This window comes from Antedon bifida, chromosome 9 (genome assembly GCF_963402885.1).
Source record: "Antedon bifida chromosome 9, ecAntBifi1.1, whole genome shotgun sequence".
In the NCBI taxonomy this organism is placed as follows: domain Eukaryota; kingdom Metazoa; phylum Echinodermata; class Crinoidea; order Comatulida; family Antedonidae; genus Antedon; species Antedon bifida.
Genome location: NC_136234.1, coordinates 15108715 through 15119768, shown reverse-complemented (window position 1 = coordinate 15119768; position 11054 = coordinate 15108715). Strand labels below are relative to the sequence as shown.

Genomic DNA, 11054 nt, shown 5'->3' with positions numbered 1-11054 from the left:
AATCTGTTTTAAACTATTTTAATATACATTTGGATGGAATATGCAAGTTTTAATTTAAATACACATACAGATTGATATGTGGACAATTTATAAAAAACACTTTGGTAACTACAGTTGGACGGAATATGCAAGTTTGATAAATATCTTAAATATAGTATATCCAATATTTACATTTTTTATAGGTGGAAAATTTATAAAATACACTTCGTTTGGACGGAATAAGTTTTCCTTTAGCGTGGATGGAAACATGGAAGTTATAGTGATTTTAAATAACAAAGTTACTATTGGGAACAAAGGAAGACCAAGTATACACACTGTAAGCACTGTCTTCACTATCAAACTTAATGTGGTGTGCCCATATAATGGATATGATGATGTCATATCACTACCCTATTTTTGGGTATATCACACTTTTTTGTCAAACTAGTTTGATAGTGTAGCTTAACATAGCACAAAGATTTTTATATGGACTGTTGAATTTCAAGATGACTGACATTTTGACTGTAGTTCATTGTTGGCAATTCAATTTTTTTTTGTCAATAAATCGTTATTTTCAGAAAAACAAAATGTCATATTTAACAGGTAAGGTTAGCCTGTGTTGTACTATGCTTCATTACAATGAGTGCTTTTTGGCTAATAATACATGTCATATTTATGGTTTGTATCTTCATGCTTGGTAACTGATTTATAGATGGCTAGCTTTACAGTGACAGCAGCCAGAAGTTCTAGGGCAGTGTCATAAAGACCATAGTCTTGACAACTTTCAACAATTTCAAACCAAGTTTCTGGGCTGGTCTCTTGGTCGATGTACACAGCTTCTTTTAACCCTACAGTATCTGGAATGATTAAGTAAAGAACATTAACAAAAAAGAAAATAAGTACCTGCTTGTGGTTGTTATACAGTATATTCTAGATTAAAAGGTTACTGTTTTTGTTACCTTCAATTTTTCCAGTTCTAATATTTTGTAAAAGCTCTAGGCCAACATCAAATGCCTCAGTAGCTAGCAGCGTTTGAACCACTACACCAAGATACAGCAGTGTCTCCCCCTCAGGACCCTTCTGTTTTATCATCTCCTCAGCTAAACGCTGGCTTGGGCATGCTGTTAGCACAGCCAAGTAGGCATCTAAAAATATATGTATGGGGAGAACAATTTTGTTGAAACTAGCAGCATTTCACTAGCATGATGGATTGATTTCTGTGAGTACATTAACCATAGAGCTATACAATTAGATTTTATAAATTGTATAGCTCCATGCATTAACAATCTGAAAATATTCTTACCTCAGCCCAAACCATGGGTGGACTGAGGATGTATCACACACCCTACCACTGAATCATGCATCCTCCCCAGACATCTACCAATAAATTAAACAAAAGACTGTACACATCCTACCTTTGGTGAACTTTTTGCTATCTGCATATTCCATCATGGCCAGGATCCTCTCCTGCCTACACATGCACACACAGGCTTGCACATGAGCATCTACGTGTGCGTATGTCTTCTGCGCAAGACCCATCACGGTCCTTATCACGTCTTCTTTCTTTCCTTCGGCATAGTTGTACAGTGCATTTCCCAATACATCTGTGCATGTTAACCTGGTGAGAGACAAAGTAATGTTTTATTTGTTAATTTGTTGTCAATTATCGTAGCATATTTCAAGTATGTTCTGGAACTGTTTAGCCCTTCATATTTTTTAATTATATAATTTATTGGTCAGACTCTAAAGCTGCTTTCACATCGCGCCCGGATTTGGTCCGGTGCCCTGAGAAAAATATAGTGGAAAATGGGTTCAGTGGTAAAGCATAGCAACGTTCTCACCAAATTTGTATGATTTGAATTTGTACCTGATTTGGGCTTCGAATTCGTAGTGATGGATCAGGAAGCTATTTCTTTGCTGAAATCGTGCGATTTTTTTCTTTTGACCAATCAAAATAGAGCATTAACCAGAGGGTTTACTGCAGACATACCCTATTAACATTGCATTATAAGAGGAAATAATAGCAAAGAGTTGCTTCTGGAATTATTCTGTCTACTATAAAGCTATCATTTATATTTACTATAATTACCTATCTTGGGCAAGCCAATGATAAATCAAGTCTAGCCTATCCTCCTTCAGTGCACACTTTACACATTCCAGTGAGGTTGGTGCATCTGGAAGCACACCAACGGCTGGAACAGAGTCTATCAAAACTTCACAATAAGATAACAATGGTGACTTTTCTCCAGGTTTTACCTTCAGGGCTATATAAATAAAAAAACATTATATCAATAGAAAAATAATTAAAGTACTACTAAAGAAAATACTACAAATGGTGAGTTCACACTGCCAATCCATGCTACCACCTGCAAAACTACAACATTCATGCTACCAAAGCCTTTGTCTACACTATCAAACTTTATGTGACAAAAATATGTGATGTGCCCATTTATGGACATGATTACTACCATATTTGGGAACATCACACTTTTTTGTTAAACTAGTTTGATAATGTAGACAGAGTTTAATACATGCAGTGGGTCCCACTAATGAACAATCAACTTTACTGCCCCAATCACCCAAATCGGAAAAAAAATACAAAGCATAGAGAAGAGCTTCAAGGGCAAATTAAGGCTGGTATCGGATAACTACTCTTGATGAGTTGTGTTAAGCTCTGTCTACACTATCAAACTTTATGTGATAAAAAAGTCATATCACTACCATATTTGGGCACATGATACTCTTTTATCAAACTAGTTTGATATTGTAGACATAGATTTAGAATAACATAAAAAAGATGAAAAAGTTAGATGATGATAATAATAACCTTTAAATCGTTCCATTGTCTCTGTGTTCCTCAGTATTCCCTTTGGACTGTTAGCAGCATGCATTGCAGCCTGTACAAACTTCTTACTGTCAAACAGGTCATTGAAATGTTCAATGTAGTCAAGAAGCAGTTCAGCCTCTTTTTCTTTGGTTGGATCATCATCATCAAATGATGTAGCTGTTTCTTGGCCTAGAAAAACAATTAAAATCGTGACCATCATTTGAATAATCAAGTATTTATGACCATATTGAGTGTGTTTGTAGCAGTGATTCTGTCAGGAATTTCTTGGATCAGGGTAAAACCAAGGAAAATTTGGGATTTGGGAATCCAGTCACTGACAGTAGTTGGAGACTTACTGTAGACTTAAAGCGGGATTTTTTGTTATGGATGGTAAGATGGTAATTTATACAAAATATTAATCTGCATAAGCTGGTATGCACCGTTTCGTTCATTATTAGGACTGAATTTGATCAATTTAATGTCTGTCCTTCATCTAACTACCCTGAAACAAAAGTGTCCTGTTATCAATTAATACCAACATCAAAAAACTAACTATTTAAGCTCATCTTCGATGTAGACTTTGCAAAGGCATTTGCAACAGCCTCATAGGCAGGCTGTTTGCGATCTCCCTCCCTGTAGTACATCTTAAGAGCATCCAGAGCTAGCCTAAGTTTCCAACACCTAGCTTTCAGCAGTTGGTTCACCTCTGATACCCTATCCATGGCCTGGATCTTGCCACTTAACTGCTGCTTAAGCTCTTCCTTGTACTCGCGAGGCTGATGTCTGGTGTCCTTGCTGATGACTAGGTTCTTCATTCTCAATTCTAATTCCTGCATTGTCTTTTTTAGTACAGTCAAGTCAGTTGATTCTTCTAAAGTTAGCCCTGAAATAAAAGAAAATAAAGAATTCCTTCATATAATATTTATCAATTGATGTCTAGAGATAAGGGATTAAGTTTGTTGAGGACAGCTTTTACATAAGAATAAGATTGATCAAAAATAATATAATGTAATTTGATATATTTTACAATTACAGTAGAGCCCCTACTAGGGAACATCTTTGTGGTGATAATTAAAGTGTCATTTTAATAGTGCTATACCCTGACTAAGATATTTAATTCCCTGTTCCCTTAATAGAGGTGTCCACAATGAGGGGCTCTACTTTACCTGGAATGGGCATGTTTGGATTAACTTGAATCTTCTTCTCTACAACTTCCTTCTCACTTTCTCTCTTTAACAATTCTAACCTTTCTCTTCTTTCTGTTAAGATGTCATTTAACTCTTTCTGTAGCCGTGTATTATTTGATGATATTATTGATATTCTAAGAAAGTAAAAACATACATGTATTTTTATGAACTGAATAGTACCATACTATTACTGGTTCAGTGTGAGGTCATGATAGACATTGTCTGACGTCATGATCTAACATGAAGGGCCACAGGAGCCCTTCGCTCACAAGGCCCTCAGCAGTTGGCTCAACTCTGATACCCTATCCATGGCCTGGATCTTGCCTCTCAAAATCACCCTAGATTCGACCATGCACATTTATTCTTGATATTCAAAATGGCTAATCCACCACCATCCATGGTGGAATTTTGAACTTTTTAAATTATCTTAATCTTTTTTTTTTAATAGAACAAAGAATTTAGCATTAAATTAAATGCATGTAATTAGTGGTAGTATTAAAATTCTAGATTGTTAACGGGTTGCACTCCACACAAGTCCTTACTTTTCTTCAAGTTCAGCTGCTCGTCTACGATAGTTGCTCACTGTAGTTTTCTCGGCTGCCATAGATTTAACCTTTCCTGTCAAGTAAAACGCATCCATTTCACCCTGCTTGACAGCATTAATACAGTCTTCGTATTCCACCTTAATCATAGTCAACAGGGGGCGATATGCAGATACATAATCTATAAGCTATAAAAAAAAAAGGTTTTATATATAAAAGGTTGCAAGTAAGGTTAAGCACCAACAAATTCTTTGAAATTGATCATACCTGATCAAAAGACTGCTTGTAGACATGGTAGCGATGGCCATCGGGTCCAGCATCTGGACAGTCCAGTCTTTTTAACTCACTTTGGATGAATTTATCAAGATGAAGAAGAAATTTCTTGTCCGCTTCGCTGCAGATTGGTGGGAGAACACGTCTGTGGGCTGAAGTTGGTTTGTTCTGCATTATCTGTCAAATGAAAAGAGATAGATTCAATTATTAATTAATGATGATAAATAATTTATATTTGTTTGTAATACTCACTCAGATAATTATTAGATGTAACACTAACAGTAACAACAGTCTACTTTACATCTAAACTTTAGGCACTCAGGGTAGGTCTAGGCCTATCGAACTGGAGTGTTCGGCCAAGTTAGAGGCCTACCACCAACGAGTTTAACTACTGCTAGGGCCTAGCTAGGCCTAGCCTAGCCTCTAGTTTGGCATGTTCCTCCTGCCTAGAAAAACCATACTCTACTAGTACTAATAGCCTGAGAGACTACTCTCTCTAGCTTAGGCTTAATTAGGCTAGTAGTAGTAGAAAGGGTAAAAGTCTACCTAAAAGGATTATTGGCTATTTTACCCACATTATGAACTCATTCATGTAAATCAATTTAAACAAATTATTACCAAATGTTTCCTTCAAACCAATTTCAGATCACAGACAGTTCTTTGTTGACAAAATTGAAAACTTGCAATCAATCAAAATTCTCAATCTCTGACGTCACGATATTACCTGGTGACGATAAACTAAAGAAATTTGTTCTGATGAATGTGTGCGGTGTACAGAAGTGTGCCTTGTAAATTGATTTAAATCCTACAATAACAAACAAATTCACCAACGCAGACATGCCTAAAGGGTAAAATAATAATTTCTCAATTCGTGGTTTGTATTTTAAACTTATGTAATTCTAATTACAATAAAGAATTCTATGAAAACTCTAGGCCTTTAAATCTTTGTATGAAGTAATTATTTCTCACCGGAAGGATGCAGTTTAAGCCGGGACGTTGACAATCTTTGTGTGCAAATATCAATCTTTCATGGGGCTGAAACTGAATATTTGATATTTTTTGTTTAAATGAATACGGTATTTCCTTACTTTAATATGAATTAGCCTTTTAAAATGTATTGTTTATCGGCCACTGCAAACTGTATTGGCTAATTTTAAACTTTAGTAATTAATTAATTGTTATTTTATAATTATTATTAGGCCTAGGCCTAATTATATTTTGTTTATTTTATTGTTTTTATTTTACACAAAATAGAGAAAAGGTACTTTGGGATATTTCTGTATATGAGGCTGAGAAAGCAGAAAAGGCAAATAAAGAACAAGAAGGTGAATATTTATCTATTGTATGTTGAAATGTTTACTTGCTTTCTATTTTTTACAGAAATATTTCTAAATGGACATTTTCATTGTAAATTGACATTGTATGTATGTTTTCTTTTTTTAAACCCTATTAAATTTCATTGTTGTTATTGTTTCTATCTTTTCTGCTATTGAAGGAAATAATCAATTTTTTTTTATTATTATTATTATTATTATTTTGATTTGATACTTAAATGTTTTTAGGCCAAATTATCACCAAATTATCATTGATTTTCCTCTTTATTATTTAATTTGCATTTTGCTCTTACCTAATATTTTTTCTCTTTAATAGCTACAGAAGATGGAAGAGCTGGAGGTGAATCCAGTATACTGTTCTTTGGCGGCAAAGATGCTGTAAGATTTTCAGTTTATTTTCTCTTTTTTGCTAAAATAGTACTTTATTTTAATCTGAGCAATTTACATACAGTGTGCAGTACTCCCAAAACAGTTCTGTAAATAAAGTTATAAGTAAAACACTAATAAAACTATTTAACGGTTTTTCTGATAGGGTAAAACGACAATCATCTGTAGGTTTCTCGACCGTGATGACATACCAAAATCTACGATCGCTCTTGAGTATACTTTTGGAAGACGATCAAAGGGGCACAATGTGGTAAGGCTCTGTCTACACTATCAAACTTTATGTGATAAAAAACGTGATGTGCACAAATATGGTAGTGATACTTAAATATGGTAGTGATATGATCATCATGTCCATATATGGGCACATCACATTTGTTTGTCACATACAGTTTGATAGTGTAGACAGATGTATTTTCAATGCTGTCAATAACATTTGTAAATGTTTGTCTATATATTACCATTAATTCAGTTGTTACCATTAATTCAGTTATTTATAGAATTTTACTTGCAAAATAATTCTTAGTGTGTAGGAATTACTATTATAAATACATTTTCTTAAATCTTTGAAAGTATTACTTACTTTACTTTTACATTGCATGTTGTCATGGCTTTAGGCTTAACTTTTCTTTTTCCAGGGAAAGGATGTTGGGCACATTTGGGAATTAGGGGGTGGAACAAACATGACCCAGCTTCTGGAAGTGCCAATCAACATGAGCAATCTTAAGTAAGATAAATTATCATTTGTTTTGCAGTTTCTAACAAATAAGAAATCAATATCAGATTTTTTTCACTAGGACTCTAGTCAATCCTCGGTCATAGAGAATTATATGGTAGTTCTCGAATGATTTAACATAATGGTCAACCACTATTTAAAGGATACCCCTATTAAGGGGACACTTTGTTGGGTGTCCAAATGTGTCTCTTCCTTAACGGGGAGTCAACTGTAGTAGCTTCAACATAATTTGTATTTCTTGTGAAGCTGATACCAATATTGTTTGAATCATACATACTCTTTTGCTTTTTTTACAAAATGTTATCAATTATTCAAATAATAATTTTTATTTTAGGGCACTATCAGTAGTTTTAGTTGTGGATTTATCAAAGCCAGAAACAATGTGGACAGTACTTGAGACATCGCTGAAAGCTGTCAATGAGCGTATTAAACAGGTTATTAAGAAGCTTGCCGTTGAAGATCCGCAAATTGAAGAAAGGATGAGAAGAAAATCATTCAATCGATTTGCACTTGACCATCCAGTAAGTTTGTATCATGTTCTCACTTAAAACATCATGACACCATTAAGTGCCAGAATATTTAATTCACGGACCTTCCAACTCTCCCGGTAATGGCGGGAGTCTCCAGATACCACTAGTAATCTCCTGCTTGCCCGCTAAAGTGCATTTTCTCTCGCTATTTTGGATTAACCGAAAAAATATCCTGATATGTATAAATTAATAATTTCTAATACTCTCATTAGAAAATAGAAAACATACTAATATGGTCAGTTTATAATAAATTCATGCATTGTTTAATAAGTAAAAAAATGAGTTGGCATCACATTTTCCGCTTTTGTAGCACGCCTGATATACCCCATGTTTACAATTATAGCACCATCTATGGTTTAATCATTATTATTCTAGCGCCCTCTATAGTTTCATAAAACCTCCCGATATTCCATTTTTCCAAGTTGAGAGGTCTGCATTCATCTAGTGGTGCATATCTGTATCTTTATAACTAAACTTAGTTGATTTATAACTAAATGAACTAAGTACTGTATGACGTTTTTTCAACAGTTTGTTTACATTTAATGTTTAAAGCGTGCCTTTTTGTTTTTGTAGGATAGAGATCTGGTTGAGCCAATATTGATACCATTTGGAATTTTAGGAACAAAGTATGACTTATTCCAGGTAAGTAAGCCTCTACCTGTATTTCAGTTTTACTTGAAAGGTGTGCTTTCTTAGAAAGCATTGACATTTCTTACTACTGTATACATTTATTGTTTTCTTATCAGAATTTTGACTCAGAAAAGAGGAAAGTTATCAGTCGAACTTTACGATTTGTGGCTCATAATTACGGTGGAACACTATTAGTAAGTTTATTATATTATTTAAGGAATATTATTTTTTGTTAATGTTATTTTGCTGATATTAATAATTGCTTGATCCTTTTTTAGTTCTCTAGTTCAAAGAATGAATCGATATTGATGAGAGTGAGGTCATTGATGAGTCATTTTGTTTTTGGAACAAATTTGAAGTAAGTCCAGTTTCTTTTTGTGTTTTTTATCGACAATTTTTACTGTACTTGCTTACTACTTAAATTGCTTTAAAATTAGTAGTTTTTTCATATTTTTTTCTCTTTAGTTCAATAACATTTGGAAACAAAAAAGTAAACTATAGGCCTAGATAATTATATTAAAATTAGTACTTGCTTTATATCTATTTATATCTATTTTTCACAGTAAAGCGTATTGTGTTGATCATAACAAACCAATATCAGCACCTTGTGGAACGGATTCAATGAACCAAATCGGTATGTTTTGTTGGTTCCCATTGTTTTGTATATTTGCAAATAATTTACCATTGTCTTTCAGTCTTAAAGATGTATTGTCCCCCTGAAAAAATAATTCTTAAAAAAATTTTTGTTGAATATTCCATTTTAATGTAACATAATAGTTATCCACTTTGACAAAACATTGGATCGAAAAAAAATGTATTTACCTGAAAAAAATGTAATTTAAAGCAAAAAATTGTCAAATTGGCTGCCAGCCAATGGATTTTTGGTTGAATTTTACCATTTATCTTGTCATTTTATAAGTGAAAACATGATTTGTTTCGGTTTTTTTTCTATTGAAGTGATTAACTTGATTAAAACTACAAAATAACATATTCAAAGTCTGATTTAATTAATCTTCATTTTTAATGTTTTTGGGGGACAATACATCTTTAATATTGAGACTTTATTATTTAATAGGTGGTCCTCCAATTACTGATGGTTCGATTGGACAAATCCAAGCAAGAAGCCCACTTGATCTTTGGAAACAGGCTTTTACTTCATATTTTCCTCAGGAGGTAAGTGTACAGTAAAGTACTACTACTGTGGTAGCTATGTAATCATACTGTATCAAATATCAATATCAGATGCATCTGACATAATCTCATCAACCAATTGCGCTGATTACTGGTTTCAACGTTATGGTAGTATGTGTAACTACTCGGCCACAAATCTATCCATAGATCTAAAATCATTGTCCGTCTTTATTTTAAGGCAACTGGAAGTGCTTCTATCTCAGACGATCCAGCTAAAGATCCCCAGTATGCCGAGCCTGAAGTGGACAGCATGCGGGCCCAGAAAGATGAGGTATTGCAGGAGGAACATATACATCAGTCTAATAAGCTATTCAAAACCCGGCCTAAGTGAGAGACTTTGAGGGTGGCTGTGAGTGTTGAGAAAATAGTAGCTTTGCGTTATGTTCTTTAACAATCTAATACAGTACTAACAATATTTCACAAATTGTTTTACTTACTATATTTGTTTAGAGAAGGGTTGAGATAAGACGTTTGAGATTGTGTTGTGAGACGAAATATCTGAAATTCTGGAATGTAAAAGTGTGTTAAATTTTCTGCTTTTTTTCTGTTCATCTTTGCTAATAAAATGTCCTTTTTTTATCTTTTTGTTACAGTTCGATGTTTATCTTAAATATTTTATCTTATCTAACTTATAGTTTTTATTTCATTTGTTGGAACTGGAAACATCAACATTATAACCATAGAAATCTAATTAAATATGGAAATTCATAGCTTTTAGTATTATTTTATTTGTCGGCTCAATTGGAGAAAAATTAAGTGGACCATATTGGTATAATTTAACTTACTTAGTTATCATTGTTTAATCTTTCAGGAATTGGCACGATATCGTAAAGTATCTGAAAGACGAGCCAAAGAACGTGCAATGGGAGCCGGAATGGGCGATGGTCACTGAGCAGACTTTAAACCAATTCCTAAGCTACTACAGCACACATCTCTTCAGCTCTGTCTACACCATCAAACTTTGTGACAACAAAAATGTGATGTGCCCATGTATGGATATAATGACATCATACCACTACCATATTTGGGCACATCACAGTTTATTGTCAGTTTGATAGTGTAGACAGAAGATTATAGTTTATATCACTTTCACATCGCCTTGCAAAACTCCCAAATGTACAAGCACCAGGTGCACAGAATACAAAATATCAGTATTAACACCCTTGTGTGTAAACTCGGAAGTGATGTGAAAGGGGTGTCAGCTGAGTCCAGGCTTGTTGAAATATATGTAAACTATTTATCATAAACTTAAATTGTACTATACTGTAAAAAGATAAATATTTTGGCACATATGGCGTTTCATATGTATAATACATGAGCTCTTATTTTCTCAAAACGCTGACATACTGTATGCTTTAATGTATTCTTTTATATTTAATTATCTATATATATTGACTGATGAATTTTTAAAGTAATTTACATTTTAAATACAAATGTATTT

General features: G+C 33.6%; 2 protein-coding genes across 2 annotated transcripts; one reads left to right on the top strand and one right to left on the bottom strand.

The window, feature by feature from the left end:
- Positions 1 to 2: 2 nt before the first annotated feature.
- On the bottom strand, positions 3 to 5545 carry LOC144852255 (clathrin heavy chain linker domain-containing protein 1-like). The gene is made up of 10 exons (XM_078710032.1): positions 5427 to 5545; positions 4803 to 4985; positions 4536 to 4723; positions 3973 to 4127; positions 3360 to 3689; positions 2807 to 2995; positions 2069 to 2243; positions 1395 to 1597; positions 939 to 1124; positions 3 to 836 (listed from the first exon to the last, which is right to left on the bottom strand). The coding sequence occupies exons 2-10, from the start codon at positions 4980 to 4982 to the stop codon at positions 634 to 636; spliced, it is 1809 nt and encodes a 602-aa protein (XP_078566158.1). The 5' UTR covers positions 4983 to 4985; positions 5427 to 5545; the 3' UTR covers positions 3 to 633.
- Positions 5540 to 11036, top strand: LOC144852256 (cytoplasmic dynein 2 light intermediate chain 1-like). The gene is made up of 13 exons (XM_078710033.1): positions 5540 to 5656; positions 6063 to 6133; positions 6459 to 6520; positions 6675 to 6779; positions 7165 to 7253; positions 7597 to 7783; positions 8366 to 8434; positions 8539 to 8616; positions 8701 to 8780; positions 8986 to 9056; positions 9498 to 9595; positions 9792 to 9884; positions 10425 to 11036. Exons 1-13 carry the CDS (start codon positions 5646 to 5648, stop codon positions 10503 to 10505), a joined length of 1095 nt encoding a protein of 364 aa, XP_078566159.1. The 5' UTR covers positions 5540 to 5645; the 3' UTR covers positions 10506 to 11036.
- Positions 11037 to 11054: the final 18 nt, after the last annotated feature.